The sequence below is a fragment of the Carcharodon carcharias genome, chromosome 20 (assembly GCF_017639515.1).
Source record: "Carcharodon carcharias isolate sCarCar2 chromosome 20, sCarCar2.pri, whole genome shotgun sequence".
NCBI classification, from domain to species: Eukaryota; Metazoa; Chordata; class Chondrichthyes; order Lamniformes; family Lamnidae; genus Carcharodon; species Carcharodon carcharias.
In genome coordinates this window covers 87,343,108-87,366,750 of record NC_054486.1, presented here as the reverse complement: position 1 = coordinate 87,366,750, position 23,643 = coordinate 87,343,108, and the positions used below count along the sequence as shown (strand labels likewise).

At 40.8% G+C, this 23,643-nt stretch overlaps 1 protein-coding gene across 1 annotated transcript in view; it reads right to left on the bottom strand.

Moving 5' to 3' along the window:
- The window catches only part of rin3 (Ras and Rab interactor 3), a 96,732-nt gene extending 90,007 nt beyond the window's left edge, over positions 1 to 6,725 (bottom strand). The window contains exons 1-2 of the mRNA XM_041214710.1: positions 6,423 to 6,725; positions 5,988 to 6,168 (exon numbers count right to left, since the gene is read on the bottom strand). Coding sequence (XP_041070644.1) covers positions 5,988 to 6,168; positions 6,423 to 6,472 — 231 coding nt within the window. The 5' untranslated portion in view covers positions 6,473 to 6,725. The remainder of the gene's footprint in view (positions 1 to 5,987; positions 6,169 to 6,422) is intronic.
- Between the last annotated feature and the right edge of the window lie 16,918 nt (positions 6,726 to 23,643).

The window sequence follows — 23,643 nt, the reverse complement described above, 5'->3', positions numbered from 1 at the left end:
GAGGCGCTGCTGCCATAGGGGTGGCTGTGCCATGGCTGTGCCATGGTGACGACCATTGCTGCCAGGCTGCCCCTCCATGATCCAAAGAGTGCTGAGTATTTCCAGCATTCCCTGTTTTTCATACAACTAATTGCTCTTTTTAATTTCTCAAATCCAGTGAAACTTTTGAATCCTTCTATTAAATTTCTCTTCCTCCTTCAGCCATCGGGACAATTTATTAATTGGCAAGGTCATAATATGCGTAGATAAAAGACACCAGCCTTGCCGATTTTGCATGAAGTGTTAAATTGAGGCCATGCCTCAATAATTAATACTATTCAATACTATTCAATACTCAAAACTATTCAAAGGACAGCAGTAATTTCTTGGTGCACTGACCTACATTAATTTCTCAATCTGCACAAAATCTTCCACTCATTTGAATGGGAACGCTAACCCAGCCAGCTTGAGACACTCCAGCCAACAAAATTCCTTCTGTATTACACTGAAAAGGTTCTTTATACTATATTTAAGCTTTCTTGAGATGTTGCCTGAGATATTTGTTTATGTGAGGAATACAGTGTAAGATATTATTCATCACTTGCAGCGCTCTATAAACATAGTAATAGATCTGACATGAAAAAATCTTTTAAATCACAAAGTAAACACAAAATACCCCAAGGTAATTTCACAAGTGCCACCTTCCCCTTTTGTGATGTATTATGACTCAGTTTATCTATATTCTTTACAGTCTTGAAAACTGATAATCTAACCCTGAGCTTCTCTTCTCCAGCATAAGCATTCCCAGTTTACTTAGTGTCTTATTGCAGCTAAGAGGCTTAACCTCTAGTAACGGTTCATTAGTTACCTTTCCCTGTACCAAACTGTCCATACTGTTGGACAGTGACCAGAATGATACTCGTGCGGGGTCAATCCTGCACTCTTCAAAAGTTCAATTACAACCTTGGTCTTATGCACGTTTCCATTGTTACCAAATACCTGCGCCAATTGTCACAATGAGCTATCCACTAGTACCCCCAGGTCCTATCAACCCTGCCCAACATATAGCCAGCAATAAGTTCACATGCATGAAGCAGGTATACTAGCCAAAGAAGTAGCCGATTTGGAAATCTAGTGTTCCTATACTATAGACTGGCATGCCAGTAGCATCATGTATGTTGTGGGCCCCTACACCAATAATGGGATTTGGGATTGGGTAGGGATCAGGGCAGGTGGACATGTAGAAGTTCCAGCTCACTGCATTGAGTACAGGACTTTTGGAATCTCTTGGCTTGTGTTTTTATCGAGGATTGGGCCTTTGCCTCTTTCACACTTGTTCCATATGTCCATCTCTTGCTTTTGGGGTTGGAGAAGGCCTAGTTAAAACCATAAAAAACAAATGTTGACCAGATAGAGTAAACAGGTAACATCTCTGTTTGGGTTAACGTTTCGACCATGTATAACTCTTCTTCAGAGTCATACTTACTCGAAACATTAACTCCGTTTCTCTCTCCACAGATTCTGTCAGACCTGCTGAGTTTTTCCAGCATTTTTTGCTTTTGTTTCAGATTTCCAGCATCCGCAGTATTTTGCTTTCATCTCTGCTTGGGTGATTAAGCAACTTTTCAAACATATTCCTTTCCTTCACATGATTTCTCGCCTTCCTCCTTCAGTCATTGGAACAATTTATTAATTGACAGGATCATACTATGCTTAGATAAAAGACACTTGTCTTGCGGATTTTGCATGAGGTGTTAAATTGAGGCCATGCCTCAATAATTAATACTATTCAATACTCAATAGTATTCAAAGGACAGCAGTAATTTCTTAGTGTATTGACCTACATTAATTTATCAATCTGCACAAAATCTTCCACTCATTTGAATGGGAACGCTAACCCAGCCTGCTTGAGACACTCCAGCCAACAAAATTACCAACCAAGGAATGACTAACCTCATCTCAGCCAGAATAGGCAAGTGGTGGACAAATATGAGTGACACAGAGATTTGAATGGCAATCATCACTGGGGCTGAATGCAGCACCAATTATTTACTTTATAACTTGGCTTCTGTACTAACTACTTTTATCTGTATTTAGACCTGCAGTTACTAAGTCCCACTTTTAAATTTAATTTTAAAAGAAACATTTGTCATATTTGTCATTCAATGAGAATCATCACTTTATTATACATTTAACTAGAGTGCGGAAGGTTCCCTAATTAACAGTTGCACCTGTAGTAATTATGGTTTTATTTAGTGTAATGTACCTTTAAGAATAATATCTGTAAGGCAAGATCACATGATCTGTGGTAGCCAGTAAGGGAGTAGCGCGAGCTTCCTCAACAGTCAATGTAGAGTTGGAGTTGAAAGCACACATGTAGTTGCTGCTAAGTATATTGTATGTAAACTTAAAGTTTCCACCCAAAAAGTGTCTGCAGATCAACTCAATCATTAATAGTACAACTCAGCCACCCTATAACAGCACCAACTGCATCACTACATTATCTGTGGTACAAAGCAAGTAATCTGTTTCATGTCATTACTCATCCCAAACTGGCATTGTCCATTCTTTTGAGAATTTGCAGGTTCGCGCTAAGTTCTTTGTTCAGTCACAAGGTGTGTGAGCGTTGTGCTAGTAAATGTGTTAATGAAGACAATACTTTGTTACAAGACTTAAAATGAGAAAGCAGTTTGCTTACTCGTAATGGCATTCTTCTTCCATGAGCCGCACAGATAATCAAATATTAAATATGTACCTTTGGATCTCATCTGACATTTCTCAAAACCTTTTTACCCAGATATGTTTTGTAGGAGTAGCTTAATTTAGTTAACAGTATAAGTTTTTGTACTGCTGGTTAATTTTAAATGTTTTAAGTTTTCACATTACACTGCAAGCAGTAGAAAGAAATAGGCCGTACTTCCTTTAAAAAAAGATAAATAGGTAAAATGTCAGTTTTCTTGTCAATATTGAGCCACTAACAAAAGGGGAAAAATGTTATTTTTGGAAATGTGCAACTCACGAGCACGTGATTTTGTTAGGGGTATAAAGAAGTTTGCGACTCGGATAATCTCTCTCCCATTCTCTGCACATCCCACATTGCTTCATAATCCATAAGTTATTTTCTGAGAGATGTTTGTTGTCTTTGCTGACAAATAAAGCAGTGAACTTATGCACAGCAAGCCCCCATGAACAACAATGAAATAAGCAGATAATATAATCTCTTGAGGGTTTTGGTGAAGAGAGGCTATGGGAGAACTCTTTGTTCTTCTTCAAAAGAAGAGTTGAGGGACTATTTACCTCAACCTTAAAGAGGTTTTAATGCCTCATGTAAAACACAGTGCCTCTGAAATTGCAACACTCCTTTGGTGCTGCACTTCAGTGTCTGCCTTGGTTATTTGTGTGAGGAATTGGACCTGAACCCATGATCCTGTGACTCAGAGGCCAGGAGACTTCTACTGGCATGTGCATTACAGGAAAGGGGGTGATTTAAAAATAGCAGTCAATCATAATGCCTTCATTAATAACACTGCTTCCATGACTCTGGCAACCTGTGAGCCTGTTGGTGTCTTATTAATCCAGCTGTAGATCATGCTTTTTAAAGTGGAAAATAGCTCAACAGGAGATCACAAACCCACAATTTACTGACCAGGCTCTGTAAATTTAGATTATTTCTAAAATGACGCGATGCAATTTATTTTGGGGATGGGGGAAAATGCCCTCCCCCTCAATTATGCAAAGGACAGGGCAAGCATGGGAGTTCATTATGCAGATGGTAAATACTGTGTCAACTGCTGAAAGACCTCAACGGAAGTGTAAAAGACATCAAGCAACTTAAGAACACTTAGGTGTGCTAGACCATTGCACTAAAGCAGCAGGTTCTGGATATATATGCATACATTGGAAAGTGGTAGTTAAACAAAAACATGAAAAACAGCTGTACAGGCACTAAAACGTTTAACACAAATGTCACACTTCAGTGAAAACAACATATATATGCAAATTATATCATACATTGCATCAAAGAATGATAAATGTAGGAAAGCAAACAAGTCCCCCAGCTCAGATTGCCATGTCTCAATCAGCACTGTTCTTATGTTTAAAGACAGAAATAAAAAATAATCATACGGCACAGTTGGCGGACTCTCAGTGTGGATATATTGATCCCATATGAACAAACTACTGCCAATATGTCTTGGAGGGAGAGTTTGGAAAACAGGTGAAACTGTAGGATTGTACTGAACTTGTATGTATTATAATCTTCCAATATTCTATGATTTGTACAATATATTACATGAATGTGTTAACACACATGGTGATTATGCTCAAGCATAATATGTTCATATTGAGAGTACAGTGCCATATGGGCAAATATACTTATTTACTCTTTGTGTACCATCAGACATCATGGAGAACATGTTCACCCTTTATCTGAAGGAGAAATGCCACGCTTGAAGTAATCACCACCACAGACACATACTTATAGAAAAAGTCAATGAGGAATCACAGGGTGAGACACCAAACATTGGTGGTGAAAGGGTGGCAAAGGTAGGAAGGTGAATGCTTCTCCTGAATTGTATGGAGATATAGACCATGGTGGACCAAAATGGAAAATGTTCTGGCACCCAACATTCTGCTATCTCCAAAATAAATTACATATTGGAGTTTCAGTTTCCACCGCTATCTGTCATTATGCCAAGACCAAACTCACTTGGAGAATGGCTACCAGCAAGCATAAGGAATGAACTGCAAAAACCCAGAGGTGCCTACGCTGCCAATGCTCACACAGATGAGTGGGCACAGCAAGTAGATACCCTGCAAACATGGCATGTGTGGAATAGTGTAAGTGCAACTGGCTTGGTATTCATCTCATTGACAGTTTTGTGCCATTAATTTAAATCATGACGTGGTGATACTTCTGAAAGCCATAGAGATTTCAGGGAAGAAGACCACGCACAATGATCCTGATGCTGCTCCTGCTGTTGCACCAATGATAGACACTGATGCTGATGGTGGGCCTTTTATATAACTTGCAGCTCACCAGATGGTAGTGCAGCTACCCACTAGTACTATTTGTTCAACTAGGAGAGTATCTGGAAATACTAAAACACACACACATCCAACACAGAAATGTTCACTAAGATAAAAGCAAAATACTGCAGATGCTGGAAATCTGAAACAAAAACAGAAAATGCTGGAAAAACTCAGCAGGCCTAACAGCATTTGTGGAGAGAAAAACAGAGTTAACCTTTTGAGTCCGTTTGACTCTTCTTCAGAGAAATGTTCACGACAAGCAAGGGGCAAATACATCAGTAAAGCATGTAAACAACCCTGGTCTGAATTGCAGTTCCATTTTAAGGTATACAAGACCAGTTTGGACCAGTACCAGAAATTTCCCAAGTTTTACTGGTTTTTCCTTCTGTGTATGCAATGATGTACAATTCAGTCACCTTTGCTGTTTTGCTGTCTGCGGTCTATTCATTACAGAGAAAAGAGAATGGAGCTTGCTCAAAAGGCAAATTGCTGACTTCTGAGGTTATCCCTGTAGGTGCCTGGGCTAACCCTGCAGTTTAGAGAAATGGATAATCCTTACTGCCACTCGCAGGTATAATTTAGGCTGTTCAAAGAGTGATCTAAAATGATAAATTAACATTTTAATCGGATTGATTGTTAGCAACAAAATGCCTAACAAGTAAAAGGAGCTTCCCAAAGAACGATCATTTTTAAATCATTTGGACAGAGGAGTCTGGTCCACTGGGATAGCTGATACAAACCTAATCTACAGGAGCCTGATTTCCAGCCTGCCATTTTTTAGCTAAATCTAGGAGGAGTTAGCAAAATGTATGATAAAAAATATTAGCTGCTGAAATCTGAACAGTTTCTTTTTGTATCTTCTTTACAGATTGATAGAAAATAAATGTTTTTAATAGTAGCAGGACACCCCTCCTAGTCATTGTATTCCTGGCTCCTCTGCTAATTCATCCTGAAATAACTGCTTAGCACAGACTTACCCCTAGTGGTTCGTTGTGGAGTATTTCTGTGACTTTTTCCATCCTGATGTTGAGCTGAAGCCACACTGGACAAGTCCTTATGAGTTTATCCAGGATACTGATACCTGGAAGTGGTAACGGCAGTGAAGGGACAGGAGGTGTGAGAGGCTGTCCGCATTCATCTTTCGTACCTAGCAGTGGGCTGAATGGACATAGAATGTAAGTTTGCTGCATTCCGTAGTGGCTATGGCACTGGCCACATTAGCACACTAACACAGTGTTGACAATTGGATCATTAACACAATAGCATGAGTGAAGTCAGACTTTGCAAAGTTGAAGCTGCAGTTTAATGCAAGAATATGTGAAATGCATTAGGAGAAAGCTCCTGGGATAGTAAGGCACTTTGTTTTTTTTTAACCTAGCAATAATTGGTCTGTTATATGTTAAACTACATACCCTGGCATGTCTCCAGTTTCCACTTCTTGTCCAGATGTTTTCTTCATCATCGTTTCCCTCGATCAGCTCCGCTGTGCAGACCCATTTAAGAAGCACACTGACTTAAGCACTCTAGTTTCCAAACTACACAAGGGCTCCACATTTTGTGAAAAGAATAACACACTTTTCCTCCCAGCCAGAAAGATGGCGTTGGACTATGCAGCCTTTAAACAGTAATAATATACAGCAGAAGTACAGGAAGGCGTATGCTGTGGGTTCTCTTTCATTGACTTCCTGTGTTCTGTGAACAAACGGGGGATCTCAGGAAGAGGCAGCTCTAAGTGGTCAAGCTTTCAGTATTACTAACTCAAGCTTTCCTGGCTCAGAATTTTTCACAAAAAGTGGGAGGAGCACTGACTTCATCTGGCAACTTTTGGAGCCAAATCTACTTTAAACCTGGTAAAAGCACTCTGAGTCAAAACTAAGCAAATGTGTTATTTTTTTTTACAAATGTGGCCACATTGCTAAGACTATTCTGATGCCATTGCACACTCTGAGAAAGTGAGTAAGCCTTCCTCTTCACATCCCCTCCCCCTTCCCCACCCCCACCCTCACAGACACACACACACACACACACACAATCATCTTCCTAAATAAAACCAGACGGTCTCCATAATTCCAGCACGTACTAATTAAATCGAGGCAGTGGAAGTCTGTAAAGTTTTGAAACTGTTTAATTTGATTCAGTGAATTGGCAAAGAGAGCTGCATCAGCAAATTTCACAAGAACAAACCCAAACAAAGTTTGTGTGATTAGACAGAAGGTTTTCAAAACACGTAACAAGATAAAATGATTGGCTGCAAAATATACTGAGCAGAAAGGATGTGACAGACGGTAGAAACCTTTATTAAAGAAAGTTCAGACCTCATGGCATCATGTGTGGTGGAATGTGGTATCCTGTCCATGAACAGCTTTGGGCAACATCTGTTTCCAGAGGTGGCATAAAGCTGAATTCCGTAAATGCTGTGCCATAGGAATCTCAGACTTTCCGTTCTTGTTTTTTAACCCTTAGCAGCTTGGACAAAAACAGGTGAATTTGTTCAAAGTTTCTTCTCCCCGAAGAATCGGATCACAATACAGCCCTTCATCACTGTATTTTTTAATCAATAAATGAATGACCATTGATTTATTTTTATTCACTATATGTAGTGTTAAGATTAATATTCAAAGAACCATATTTTGCAAAAGACTTCTAATTGATTTTTGACAGTAACTACAAATTTAAGGTGCAGAGATATCCCTGTTTCTTCCTATGAGCAAGATTAATATTGAACACAAAATATGAAATCACTGGCTATAAAGCTATGCTTGCAGCACAAAGCTAAGCCCATAGCGAATTGTGACTCCAAACCACATATTTGTCTGATTTTCAATATCGTTAAGCTGATTGCTCACTCCCTCCCTGTGTCATATGTATGGGCGGAGAGTGAAGAAACTTGCTGCCTTGACATTAGTCTGGGTTACACATCATACAATTGTGGAAACCACCTGAGATCAATGGAAATGAAAATCGGTCAGTTTTCTACATGGACCCAGTTTTACATTTGTAGGCAGTGTGAACACCTTCCTTGAGGAAAATCCTGCTGATAAACTGGATAAATAATCTGTCCCCAGTTCTGGTGGTTTAAAAAAAAAGCCGTGAAATGGTCAACACCTTCTTTCATCAGGGAGTATTGTTTTTAGTCAAAGTTCTGTTTTTGTAGCAAAGGACACACACTCAAGCTCAAAAGAGGAAAGGTGATTAGTTTATATTTGACTACTTTACATCGATGTGAGTAGCTTTTAATTTTAGGCATTTATTATCTCAGTCTAGGACGGGTAAGTGGCCCATGAGTTTTTTAACATAGATGGGCAACTTACCATCAGTAGTTTTGTTGGGGGTTGGGTGAGAGCGGCGGGGGGTGGGGGGCGGGGTGGTGCGGGGGGGTTGGTGGTGTTGGAATGGGGGATGGGGAGGTGGGTATTGGGGGTTGCCAGCATCATTAAGAAGAGAGACTGCACTTTTTAAAGTGAGATGCAGCCTCCAAAAGTGAGGACATTGTTTTCATTTTTTGCTTTGCTTGTTGGGAGGTGAAACTGAAGGTCCACTATGGGATAAAGGCATTAAGATTGTCAGATGAGGAGATCCTGAAAGAGCAAGCGTCAGCATGCAGTTATCATCTTCCCCTCTAGTAGGACTCAAGTCCAAAGGTAGGGATAGCAACTGTACGAAGAATAATCTCAGAGCAAGTAAACACAGTGAGACTATTCCACTAGATACGCTGGCAATGCTGTAAAAAGTTCAATGATCTGACATGCACAACCAAGGTAAGAATTATTTCTTGTGTTGTCTCCTTCTCTGCAACACACCTTGCCACATGCTCTCCCCAGAGCACTTCCATCCTCCTCACCATCTGCTAATACTCTAATGAGTGAAGGATATGAAGCCTACCCTCCTTCAGGTTTCAGCTACACGTTCAACACCTGTTGTTGCCCTCACGGCTGCATATGCAGCAGATTGCTGTCACTTGGTTGAACAGAGAAAGCTCTGATCTTTTCTGGTATTTGCCAGCAATTGCCACTCTTTCCTGCTTGGGAACACTTCCTCATCCTGTGCACTGCTTGCCATACATGTGTCAGCATGCTTTTCATGGAGCCAAACATTAATAACCTACCCTTCTCCCTGCTGAACACAACACCTGCAGGAGGATGGACAGCTTCCATTGTGGTTCTCAGTTCCATGGGGCAAGGAGCCGACATATGAATTAGGAGCAGGAGTAGGCCATTCAGCCCTTCGAGCCTGCTGGGTTTCTTCCTTTTCCTCCTTTCTTCTGACTGTCCTTGGTGGGGAGGTGGGGGTGGTGTGTTTAGCTGGGCAACTTGGTGATGCCTAGGCACTCCTCCTGTTTGAAGCTTCTTAACCTGCCCAATACTTGCTAACCATTGTTCCTTCTTTCTATTTGTGGGTTCCTCTACATTATTGGCCACTGCTGTGGACAAAAACAAGCCAAACCAGCCTCACCAGCCTGCAGCATCAGCCGCTCCCTCTTTAACAAGAACCAGCATTACTATTGAGAGCGGCAGTCAATTTGGGGCTTGGTGCCAGAAAGGCCGATAAGTGCTGCCAGTGCCAGGTTAAGTTCACTTCACAGTGAGCACCAGCGGTGAGTGGTAGAAAGAACAGCAGAGGACACACCTGGCCAGAGAGGAAGCCTGGGTCAAAACAGCCAGACGATGGAGCTGAAGGCTCCATTCAGAACAGTGTCATAGAGGTGACCCAGCAAATAGAGGCTGCATTGCAAAACCTGCCACATTGCTGAGAGGATGGAGGAGACCACTGCTAGCACTGGTGCACAGTATAAGTTTCTCAACAGCCAACCATGGAGCATGTGGTTTCCTCTGTGAAAGTTGCAATAAGGTCTGCAGTGGAAGGTTCTTGACCAGCAGCTTTGATGGAAGAGCAAATCATTGCTATGTGCCATATATAGATCAATGTCCTTGCCTTTTAAGTACATGTAAGTACAAGTGAATGACCCCTTTGCCTGTACAGAGCTCAACCAAACTTCCAGTTCTTTATAGGAAAAGCCTCTCTCTAGCCTTTCCCACCCTCACCAACTTCAATCTCTCACAATGGGGCAGCTGCAGAACTATCCACTGAGGAGCAGGATGCAAAATGCCAGTGTGAACCCTATTGCTGCTATAGCTAATTGCAGCATATCTTCACTCTCCGCTCAAGCTCTCTGCATCACCTCACCAAAGATGACCTCAGCTCTGCCTTTGAGCAGTTCTCAACATGGTGTGTTGAATTATGCAAGTATCTATGACCTGTTTACTTCCAACTATTATGACTTATTCTCACCCTTGCTTTCAATTGCCTCCATGGCCTCATCCCTCCCTAACTCTGTAACCTCTTCCAGCCCTACAACCCTCTGAGATCTGTGCTCCTCCAATTCTGGCCTCTTCCGCATCCCTGATCCAACATTAGCAGCCATGTATTAAGCTGCACAGTCCCTAAACTCTGGAATTCTCTCAATAAGCATCTCCACCTTCCTACTACTCTTCCCTGAAGATGATCTTTCTAATCTTCCTCTTTGGCCAGGCTTTTGGTCACTTGCCCCAATGTCTTTTTTTTTGTGGCTCGGTGTCAAATTTTGTTTTGTAATGTTCCTGTGAAGTGCCTTGGGATGTTTTATTACATCCCAATGTAATAAGGATGTAATTACTTTGACACTAGAAAAATGCAAGTTATTTGTTAGGTACTATGGAACATACCGGGCTAAAAAGTGAATTGCTACTGTTTTCAAGCATGGGGTTGTGACTCACAGTTAACCCACATCCCGTCCTGTTGGGGCAGCAGCAGTTAAACCTCATATTGTCTCCGAGGTTGAATGATTGTAGCATTCAGTTGAGGGTGGCCCCTGCTGCTGGCTGGCTGAACGCTCAACAGGGGGCCTAGCAGCATGTGAGGCTAGCATGTATTTCAGCTAGCTTGCTCTTAAGACAGCCTGCCACCATGTGCTGATTCCATCTCTATACTGGATTCCTAGGTATGTGCAGTGCCAGTACTTCAGCTGCAGCCAGTGTAAAACCAAATGATGAGGCCTCTTCATCATTGCTGGACTGGTGTTCTCTAGGCTGCTGTCACTGGGCAGGTAGCAGTTCCTTTGTGTCTGATAGCAGAAGGGGAAGGCTAGTGTTTGGGGAGCGGGGTGGGGTATAAAGCAAGACGTCCATGATCACACCATTAGCAACTTGCTCATCATACTAGATAGAGGAATGAGAGTGTGCCAGGTGTTAATTGTATATTTATTATATTTAATTGTGTGCAGGTAGTGGGCATTAACTGGGGATTCATTGAGCCTCTATGAATAGACACAGACTGAAACTGTGGTTGTTGGGTAAGGATGGAGTTGAGAAGGGACGTAAAGAAGGAAGGTGCTGTCATCCTTCATGTCCTCAGTGATGTTGGATGCTGCAGGCTCTGTTGCTGATGGCTCCATGATGCAGCTAACCAACTCCTCTGAAAGGCTCAGGAAATGCAGGCATCCTTGTCCCCCACACAGGTTCTGCTCTGCTCCCTTTTATTGTATGCTACCTAGTCCTGCAAGAGGGAGGAAAGAACGTTGGTGGTTGTACTATGCTGTGTTTGGCTGATGTACCTACTCCAGCTGAAAAGCTGGAGGTATGTGAAGGCAGCAAGAGGTGGATGTGATGCTGGAAGCTTTGGTAGGTGTGTTTGTGCGAAATGGTGTATCTGATTGTTAGGTGAGTCCTGAGTACCAGGAGTGCTGCTATGTTAGTGCTGGGGTATGCTGCATTGAGCAGCATAAGAAACTGGTGGTGTGGTGGGAAAGACATGTATGTGAAGATACATTCACTGACTTTGACTATCTATGTGTGATCATTAGACTGCTTTTGGTACTGTTTCCACAGTTATCAGGACTTCAGAATGTAAATGTTGAAAAGAATTCTATTCTTGTAAGTCTGTATTCAATAACTATTGAACACAAGTGCGTGACAGTTTGTTGCTTTTACAAACTCAGAAATAACGATTATGATTTGATTAAAAATTGAATTTCTAAACAGATTTTATGAAATTCCTTGGATCCAGACTCTGGCCTGGGTCCAAACTCTTCCTGGCCCTCTGCTCCTACCCCTTTCTGAGGGTGGTCCTTGAGGGCTCCTAGCCTCCCATGGAACCATAAGACCATAAGATGTAGGAGCTGAAGTAAACCATTCGGCCCATCGAGTCTGCTCCGCCATTCAATGAGATCATGACTGATCTGACAATCCTCAACTCCACTTTCCTGCCTTTTCCCCATAACCCTTGATTCCCTTACTGATTAAAGATTTGTCTATCTCAGCCTTGAATATACTTAATAGTGTCTTTCTTGCTGCCACCTTCACCAATAAGGCCTTCAGTGGATGTCCATCACTCTGGAAGTCTCCCTCTGCCCTGGGGTTCAGTTTGGCATAATTTAAATTTCGGCAATATTCTTTGGTGCAGCTTCCCTTTACAAGGGACAGTTTGCCTTTAAGTGGAGCAGGCTGGCTGCACCATATAGTTTGTGAACAATGCTATTGGGTTCCCCTACGGAGTACTGAGGCAACTGACAATGTTAAGAGGTAGGAAGCGGCACAAAATTGGCAGCAAAATTAAAAATCACAGTTATAGGACTACCCTGGTTAAAAGACCAACTGGGTCAATCTTAAGCAACTGAGTTGTTTGTGGATTTCTAAGTTTGACTCCATAAGTGAGATAAACACTCATTAGATAGGCATATGCCTCTGGGTGTTCGATGTACAAGCGTTTCCATGGTATCATATGAAGTGACTCAGTATGGGGGTTCTTAACACCCTAAAGTTGGATGAGTCAATGGCAGATGGGAAGATTAAAACCTTAAAAATCCCCCAACTCCTAGTATTAAAGCAGGCGGGTCAAGCGGTGGGCAGCCACCCTGCTGTCAGGAGGCAGGTTAGTCACTAAAATCTTTTAGGAAGACTTTAACTAAGCTTTTTAAAAAAAAACACTTGGAGGCTGGCATTATGTGGGCTCAGGAATTCCACCTGATTAAAGGAGATGTGAAAAGTCTGATCACATTGATTAAAATCCTTTGTCAGCCAATCAGAAACTAGATTATTAAATGTATCATTTAAATAATGGGTGATATTTTTAACTTCTATTGCACCTGGCTCCACTGGGGAGCTTGAGGTAGAGGACATGACAACTCATTCAAATTCCCAGACGCAGGACTTGCCAAATTGAATTTTCCCATCTGCAGTACTAGGAGGGAGGGATACGGTGATTAAATAATCTCTGAAATATACAGTCCTGTTACAGATAATGACCGAGCTAGTGGGAGTATTTATCACTGCCTGAGAAGCAATTTAAAAATTATTCAAAACTCATTCCATATTTGAAATGCAAATGCTGGCCTTTGGTGCAGGGTTATTATTAAAGTATTTGCATTTCATGGCAGAATGCAGAATACATATTGAGTGAGCATTTTTGACATTTTTTCAAGTAATTATTAGCCCCTTTTTTTCACGTACAACTCCCCAGGCACAAAGACAGCCTGCCTCCCCATTGTCAGATGAGGAGGGGGTCAAGGGTGTAGATTTTCCCCTTATGTTAGGAAATATCAGCTGACGTTGAGCCCCTCTGTCTTTATCAACTGCTTGATCCTAAAAGTCACTGACATGAATGTACATTCTACCACTCCATGACAAATCAAGCTAAATTAACACTGCACTGCACATTTCATTTTTAGTATATATTTGTGAAGCTACATGTCTTCAACAGCCATGTCTCTTAGACTATAACAGTGCACCTTATGCCGATTCAAAAATTTTAATAAGGTGTCCACCAAATTGCTGAAATGACAATGGAATGAAAATAGATCCCATTGTGATGATGCAACCGGAATAGTCACACTGCTATTAGACACAGTTAAAGTCTACCCATGTTATAAGTAGAGGCCATGTAATGTTAGAAGAGACAAGAAGTGGGTTGCAGTGCATTGTGGTAAGCTTCATGAATCAGGGTATTTGTTACACGTTTACAAACTTGGCTGGGCTATTCCAGCCAGCAGGTGATAGATGCTGGTAGATATGGACTGGTTGGACAAAGTAACGAGTTTCTTTTTATTCAAGGGATGCAGGTGTCGCAGGCAAGGGTAGCATTTATCGCCCACCCCTAACTGCCCTTGAGAAGGTGGAACTGCTGCATTCCTTGTGGTGTCGGTACACCCACAGTACTATTAGAGAACTTCAGGGAGATTTTGATCCAGCGATAGCGAAGGAATGACGAGATGTTTTCAATCAGGATGATGTACGACTTGGAGGAGATCTTGTAGGTGGTAGTGTTCTCTGCTGTTTCTATGTTGTCATTTTTAGTTAAGTGTTTACTTCCACAGATATCACCAAAAAGCTGACACTTTCAAATGAAGAAAACATAAATGAAATAAAATATCTTAAAAATTTCATGTTAAAGTATTAAAATAAACAGATGTTTTCAAAATGTAATCTTGATTGTTTAAAGTAAATATGCATTCCATTCAATGGGACCATAACCTGTGGAAACTGGACCCAAGATCAATTGGTGTTCTGTTTCCCTTAGCCATTCGGCCCCTCAAGCCTGCTCTGCCATTCAGTAATATTAAGGCTGATATGATTGTGGCCTTAACTTTCCTGCCCCCATAACCCTGGACTCACTTGTCAATCAAAAATCTGTCTATCTCACTCTTGATTATATTCAATGACCAGCTTCCACTGCTCTCTGGGGAAGAAAATTCCAAAGACTAACAACTCTCTGAGGGAAGATGCGCCTCTTTGTCTCATTTAGTTTTACATCGTGCCCCCTAGTTCTAGATCCCCCCCTGGAGGGGCAGCATCCTCTCAGCATCTACCCTGTCAAGTCCTCTCAGAATCTTATATGTTTCAATAAGATCACCTCTTAATCTACTAAACTCCAATGAGCATAGGCCCAACCTTTCCTCATAAGACAATACTTTCATCCCAGGAATCAGCCTCGTGAACATTCTCTGAACTGCTTCCAATGTAAGTATATCCCTCCTTAAGTAAGGAGACCAAAACTATGCACAGTACTCTAGATGTGGTCTCACCAATGCCCTGTATAGTTGTAACAAGACTACCTACTTTTATACCCCATCCCCCTTGCATTAAAGGCTCCGTATTAATCCACCAATGGATTACATGTGCCTTACATTCTTAGACAGAAACAGTTCAGTTGCTTTGATATACAGTTGTATTAATAGTCTTTATTTAAAGATGCACGTTGCATTACATGTCAAATATTGTTTAAGGATTCATATATCAATGTACATTTGTTTGATAAAGGATTTTTTGTAGGTTATTCTGGATACAACATAACGCATAAGCATTCTGTTACACCCATCAGTCATGGCAAGGTAATACATTCAAATAATTACACTTTTTATATAATATAATCTCAGTTTATACACAGGAACTCACATCAAGTGGCATTCACAGTGTATTAGGTCGCATTCATTCTATAATTATTCTAGATATGCATTTGAATAAATATTTATTGCATGACTTTTACAATTTACACATATTGCCATTTTTATAAGAGAATATATAGATTAAGATAGAAATCTAAAGTGTGAGGAAATGATACTTGATAGCTTGAGATTAGTTCTAATTTGTACACAAGTCCAAAGAAAGCAGCTAGTCAATACCCAGAGCAACATATTATGTTTCTGTCCTGGGATTAGGCCTATGCTTTTCTAATCATTTAGACCATTTCAAATTAGTTCTGGAGTGAAAGATAAATTTAACAGAACTAAAGAAAGAACTTGCATTCGTATAGCACCTCATCAAGCTCCAAAGTGTTTCAATCAAATCCAATAAATGCACTCATTACTGTTATGTAGGAAAATGCAGCACACAACAAGATCTCACAAACAGCAGAGATGAATGAGTAGTGAATCTGTTATGTTTGAGAGGTAATGTTGGCTGGGATGACTCCCTGCTGCTCTTCAGCTAGCGCATTGGATTGTTTATACCTGCATGAACTGTCAGCTCGGTCCTCAATTTAATGCGCCAGATTTTCCTGATCCTGCAAGTAGATTATTGGATCAGTGCTACACATGTAGGAAAATTGAGCAAGTGAAAATGTATATGCCACAAAGGATTCCACATGATTTTGATGGACCCAGGGGATCAATCGACCCAGTTGCTGCATCAAGAAAACCTACCCTCACGTCTCATCCAAAAAGTGACTTTCTGACTATGCAGCCTTCCTTTAGTACTACATTAGAAAGTCAGCCATAATATCCATTCAAGCCTTGCAGTGGGGCTTGAACCCATAAGCCTGTAGCACAGAGACAACAGTGCTACCAACTGACCCAAAGAGCCAGGCATTGCAGATTTTTAAAAATTCAATAACAAGTTTGGGCTCCAAAGAACCATTAGCTGTAAAATCTTCTCAAACAAATATTTGCATCTTCAACAGATATATAACTATGCGTTTAAATGGGCAATGACTTCAAGAAAAAAGTATTTGGCACACCATTTCTGTTATGCTTGAAAGACGGAAGAAGTCATGCACCACTCACCACATCAATGTCATGTGAAAGTGATGTGGTCTGAAACGGGCATTATGAGTTCATGCCTCCAAATGGTGGGAAGTTCATGTCTTTGCAAACTCCAATTTTATTTCATTTTTTTCAATAAAAGTTTGTTGAGGCAGTTATTCCGTATCACTGTAATTCCATAACAATAACAGCATCAATATTGGTGTGAGCCAGACTCTCCTTGTGGACTGTCACTTATAATCATCATATAAAATTCAAATAACGGCCTGTACAAAGTTACAAGGATTGTTTTAACGACAGCCTTAAAAACAATGCAGACCCAAAATATTAAACCAATCATGGGCAATAATATGATGACCATAATTATCTTGTGACAATGAATAATTGGTGTTCATTTTTCAACTTTAGTGAAACTTTCAGCATGAAATTTCAAAAGCACAAGAATCAAAGCTTAAAAAAGAAATTGCTTTTCATCCCATCATATCTTAAGTAAAAATAAGCCAGAAGATATATGAGACAAACAATTTAGGTTAGGCCAAAAATTTAATAACTAACCGGATATTTCTTTCATCTCGTCTATCAGAGTTGGTTCCTATGAGCCTGTGCCACCAGAGATTTTATCTTAGTCTAGAGAAAAGGATTGTCCATAATATACTCCCCCTTGAGGGAGACCTGAGATTTTGGGTATCTGGTCTCACTCAACATGTTCTGAAGTATTTTAAGGAGTTGGATTGAAGCTTCAGTCATTTATATCTGAGTTAACACTTTGAGCCAGTCTAAACAAACTGCTGTGAACTGGGACACAATAGATTTTTGAAACTTCTGAGGAACAGAGTACTGTTTGATTCAGAGTTTACTGCGAGGGACAGAGCATTACCTGATTCAATCTGAGGGACACAGTCTTTCAAATTCAACATCCACTCTGAGGAACAGGGCATTTATCTGATTTAATGTGAGCGATATGGCACTGTATGATTCAGAGTTTACTGTGAGGGACCGGCTACTGCCTGATTCATAGGGAGTGGGGGAAGTTGCAATCCTAAATTTTTAAATGGACATAGGAATGCAGTGTTTATATCAACGTTTTGTGTAAGATAAAGAGGATAAACTCAGCAGTTATGATTGAAAAACTGGTAGGGAGGGAACACTGCTTTCAGTAAGATAACAGCATCATCCATATCCTTGATAATTAAATATGTGGGGCATATAAAATAATCTATGAGTTTAATTTTACTTGAGTCAGTTTTTAATGAAAAGTTGGATAATTTCAAGAAATATTCAATATTTCCAATAAACACCGGAATTTTATAGGCCACACATGATGGCAATGGAAGTGGTTGACCTGAATAAGACAACACATCACAAACAGCAAATGAAAAACAAAATATTAAAGATGTTTGAAATCTGAAACAATAACAGAAGGTTCTGGAGACACTCAGTAGGTCAGGCAGCATCTGTCGAGAGAACGTGACTTGACATCTCATGACCCTTTCTCAGTACAAAACATCTTGTACTTGGGCAAGATTGGCTTTGGAAACTTCAGCAACAGTGCAGAATGCATGAATTGTTTAAAAATATCTAAGAAAAGCTCACTATACTTATATAACAAGTTTTTAATAAACTCTCCTTCACAGGATTTAGTCAAAATATTAACAGCAAATACAGTAAGAGGACATGCCAGAAAAATATTATTTTCTCTTTTCACTCTTGACCCCAATTCAAGAATATAATCATCAGCTCTTTTTACAACAGGTCCTTAATTATAATGTCCCATTAATTATAAAACTTTACATTTTTGAGAACACGCAAAAATCCAATAATATAACCTTGAATCTTCATTTGTGGAAAAAATATGACTTATTTCATGATTTCCATTAAATTGAAATGTTATTCCAACCCTCACCGGCTGTCCCCATAACCTGTCATTGATTTCAACAGTTGTCCACAAAGTGATGCGTTAGCTTGAAAAATAAACTCAGTAGTTTGAACTGCAACAATGCAGATTGGCAGTATTTATATAAAAAGTTGCCACTCACTGGATTACACTGCCTCACTCACTCAATCACCGATTCTAAGCTGTGCTATCAATTTTCTGGTACTTTTCGTTTTGGTTAAACCCAACTGGTTTACTAAAATACAGATCTGCCACCTCTACCTGGTACATCCAACATGCGACACCAGTTCCCTGTGTGGTTTATTCATAGTTTCTGAAGGAATTCCTCAAGCACGAAGGGATGAGCAATTCATACTGATTTGCCAGTGTCATCATATCCCAAGAACAAATAATTTAAAAATGTTTCAGGTTTTAAAATTCTGTTTTCAATACATTATATAAATATTTGTGGAATCCACTGATTACAGGAGAAGGGGAGCATCCAGGACAGATTAATCTCAGAATTAGTGGGAATGGAATGTGCTTGATGAACCAAATTTCTCACTCCAGACTTTTATTTTGATTACAAGCTGCCTGTTGGAGGAGCGCATTGATAAAAAAAAAGGGTTCTTGGTCAGGGTTTGTTCTCATTGGGAGCGATATTGGTTTCAAGGGTTGAAACAGTTTGTTTTCACTTGGTCTTTAGAATTCAGCTGAGTCAGATCCTGAGGGAATATGTCCTGCTTGTGTTCCTGCAGTCTGAGATGCTGTGCTGTCCTGGTATGTCTATGAGTGTGTCACTGTTATTGATTCATTTCTGATTCTGTGCTTGCCCATTTGCTCCTTTTTGGGTATCGTTTGGATGTTGAAGGGTGGACTGAAAAATGAGCTCCTGAGAATGAGTCCCAGGTGCATTGGTATTTTTGTTTTGTTCTGTTAACTTAATTTTTGCCCCTGCCTCCTAGGATGGTCACGACAAATGTAACCACTTTCACCAGCTCTGACTGTGATGTGCATGAGAGTCATCCAGGAGGTTCCTTCCTCTGATTTTCTCTAGACAGCACTCACTACCTCACTGTAATATCACAGTCACGATCAAGTATTAGCCCTGAAGGCAAGCATGAGACTGAAACCATATCTTACCATCCCCCATGCCACCATGCTGTCCTTCATTTACCTATCACCAAACCAGACAATACTCTCATTTGCATGTACCCTAGCTCAATAAATCACTTGAATGTTCCTGGTTCCAACAATTAATTATCAGGCATTGAGCTCACAAACTGTAACTTGAAATATCTGCCTTTTCAATCTGGCAGCGATTGACAACTTCTTATGTAAACTCTGGTCAGCATTTTCACAAAATAGCACAAAAAGTTGAAATGAAAACAGAAAATGCTGGAAATACTCAGCACATGGAGGGAGAAAAAGAGTTAATACTTCAGGTCAATAACTTTTCATCGGAACTTGGAAAAGTTAGAAATGTAATTTTGAATAAGTGAAAGTTGGGGGGGAGGTGGTAGTGATGGTGAGAGAAAGAACAAAAGGGAAAGTCTGTGACAGGGTGGAGGGCAGGAGAGATTAAATGACAAAAGGCTTCATGGTGCAGGGCCAAAGGGAGTGGCAATGGGACAACTACAGAACAAAAGGTGTGTCTAGAGAAGGTGTGAATGGCAGGATGATGAATAGTTGCCACCCAAAAGCAAGTAAAAGGAAAAAAAAGAGAGCAACATGAAAGAGAAAAAAAAGAGAGCAAAATGGGGTAAGGTTATGATATCAAATTGTTGAACTCAATGTTAAGACCAAAAGGCTGTAAAGTGTCCAGTCGAAAGATGAGGTGATGTTCCTCAAGCTTATGTTGAGCTGGATTTGAATGCTGCAGCAGGCCAAGGATAGAGAGGTCAGAGTGGGAGCAAGATGGAGAATTAAAATGACAGGTGACCAGAAGCCTGGGGTGACATTTGTGGACTGAACAAAATTGTTCCACAAAAAAGTCACCCAGTGGGCATTTGGTCTTCCCAGCGTAGAGGAGACCACATTGTGAACAGCGAATACAGTATAGTAAATTGAAATAAATATAAATAAATCATTGCTTCACCTAGGAGGAGTGTTTTGGGCCTTGGATGGTGAGAAGGGAGGAGATATTGAGGGGTGACTGAGGAGTGGACCTGAGTTTTGTGGAGGGAACGGCCCCTTCAGAATGCTGAAACTGCAGGAAAGGGAAGACATGTTTCATGGTGGCATCATGCTGGAGGTGGCAGAAATGTCAGAGCATGAGCCATTGAATACAGAGACTGGTGGGGTAGAAGGTGAGGATAAGGGGAACCCTATCATGGTTCTGAGGGTGGTGATGTGAGAGCAGAAGTAGATGAAATGGAATGGACACAGTTGAGGACTCTGTCAACCACAGGGTATCCTTGACTGAGGAAAAAGGAAGACATAAGCACTAATGTGAAAGGTTGCATCATCAGAATGCGACACAGATGCAGAAACCAGGGAAATGGAATAGAGTCCGTACAGTAAGTAGGATGTGAGGAAGTGTAGCCAAGGTGGTCCTGGGAGTCAGTGGGCTGAATTATATGAGAAGCCATAATTGCCACCGCAGCCTAAAAAGTTGGGGGGGGGGGCGGGGTGCGGGAAGCCTCCAAAGGGAAGGCTGACTAACCCACAGCCATTTCAATTGGTTATTTAATAGACAGGAGGTAGGATTTCCACCCCCAGAAACAGGAAGTCCCACCTCAGAGAGCTGCCAGCCAATCAGAGGCCCCCAACTCTCCAGAACTTTGGAACAGAAGCATGCAGTGTTGGGTTGTGTTACTGGGTCAGTGTTTGGGGGTCTCACCAGGTATGCAAGAAGGGTGGTGGGGGGGTGGTGGCTGGGGTTTGAGAAACCATGGGGAGAGGGCAGCCCGGGAGGGATAACACCTTGGGGAGCCTTCCAATCAACCCAGGAGGCCTGTTAAAGATGGATCCCTTACCTGCCCATCACTATCCTGTGCAGGGAAACCTACCAGGCTGGGCACTTGACATGGGCCTCTCTCGCTGTCGGTAAATCCCAGTAATAGTGGGGTGGGGGCCTTAAGTGGGAATCAATTACCCACTCAAGGGCCTCAATTGGCCCACTGGTCCAACGCCACCCCTACAGCTGGTATAACTGTGGTGGGGACAGAGGTGGCAGGTAGGTGGTGGGCAGGCCACCCACTGGGTTTAACAATCCTCCCTGCCTTCAAACCCGTGGGCTGGGGAACGTAAAATCTAGCCCAGTGAATATTAGTTGGAGGCCAATCCCCAGGAGTGGAGACAGAAAGGTCAAAGAAGGGTAGAGAAAAGTCAGAGATGGACCATGTGAAGGTGACAGAAGGGTGGAAATTGGAAGCAAGGTCGATTAAATTTTCCAGTAGAGGGCAAGAAAACACCGCAGATACAGTCATCAATATATTGGAAGAAAAGGTGAGGGAAGTAGCCTGAGTATGACGGGAACAAAGAATGTTCGACGTATTCCACAAAGAGGCAGAGATAGCCAGGACTACATGGAAACCGGTAGCAACACCTTTTATTTGGAGGAAGTGAGTGGCTCTATTACATTCCCAGTTCCGATGCCATATCACAGACCTGAAACACTTAATCTGTTTCACTCTCCATAGACGTTGCCAGACCTGCTGAGTATTTCCAATATTTCTCTGTTTTATTTCAGATTTCTCGCATTCACAGTATTTTACTTTTGTACAGAAAGTTGAAAACTGGATATTCCTTTCCCTGGAATTTTCTCTCCTGAAGATGCTGGCTCATGTTGGGGTTCAGTACAATGGGTGTGAGAAGCCTTCCAGTTCTGGGCAACTGATCTAGTCTGAACCCAGAGAAGGGCCACTGGATGTTGGTCAGGAGAGGGGACCCTGGATGATTTACCCCTTCAAAGCTGTGGCTGTCCCAGTTGAGATCAATGAACCAACCAAGGAATCAAATCTGGGACTTTCCTGGTCTAAGTGTGTCCATCTCAGAGCATTCAACACATTTACTCATTAACCACTGGTAATCATTTCAATTATGATGGTAATTCTTTCAAGTCAACATTGTATTACAGCAGTTGTTGAATTCACTTAAGCTATTGGTTTGGTGAGAATTAAACTGGTTATCTGAAGGTGTCCATTTGGAGAACCCTTTGTAAACTGCACAATTTGAAATACTACTTTATATCACTCGTACTGTGTCATTTTCTCTGCAGCACATTGTATGCATTCCTTGCTCATCCCTCGGCTGGTAAAGAAACTGGAAGGTGCAACTGCAGTTCAACAATCCACTGAACTGCTCAAACAGCCAAGAATTATAAAGATTGAATCAATAAACATATGAAGTTTTAACCGCCATTTCAATGTTCAAACATTGAGTTTTGAGCACAGCCTTTTTTATTGCCATGATACCATTAAAATGGTCTCAAAAGTGTGAAAGCTAGGTTGTGTTCAGAATAAAAGTGGACATGATCATGTGTGGAAAAAAATACATCAGAATCCCTTTAAAAGGAGAATTAGTTAGTGTGCATTTTCAGATAGTACAAAATAGCTTCAATGCAAACTATGACTAGATGTGACACCTTGTTTCGAAGAATCCCATATCCTGCTAATATAGTCATTATTCATTTCTGTGAAATGTGTAGTTTTGTGGAGTAAACAATCAAATCTATATGTATGCTTAATTCTGTCTGTTCGTTTTATAATTTTCCAGGATTGGCATTTATTCTGAAGCTTAAAGCAAAACGATGATTTGCAGCCCAGAGATTTTTTTTAAAAGCCATTGACAGTCTTACATTAAAAAATGTAAATATATGATCAGAAGTTAATAATAGGAACAATAACATCTTTTAAAAGATGTTTTCAAAGATGCTACTAAACTACATCTAGTTACATTTAGTTCCTCTTATCTGCAAGAAAGGTTCATTTGCTTTTTGTAAATTGCCTTTCATGCAGAAAGCAACCATTAAATGTGAAAATATACAAATTAAAGGGTTAACATCCCTTTTCTTCAATTTTCCAAGGCTGAAATGAAAGACTTGTTAAAAAAAATCATATAGTCCTATTCAGGGACTCTTGTTATATATGGCAGTGAGGATAACATACAGGAGTAATATTTATATTGCCAAGGTATCATAAAATGCTGCAGGAACTATATTGCACTTTACAATTCAGTCCAAGAGTGAATTCATCCATGTCCATCAGAAGTGGAACAAATGAATTAAATGTTTAAAAATGTGTACAAA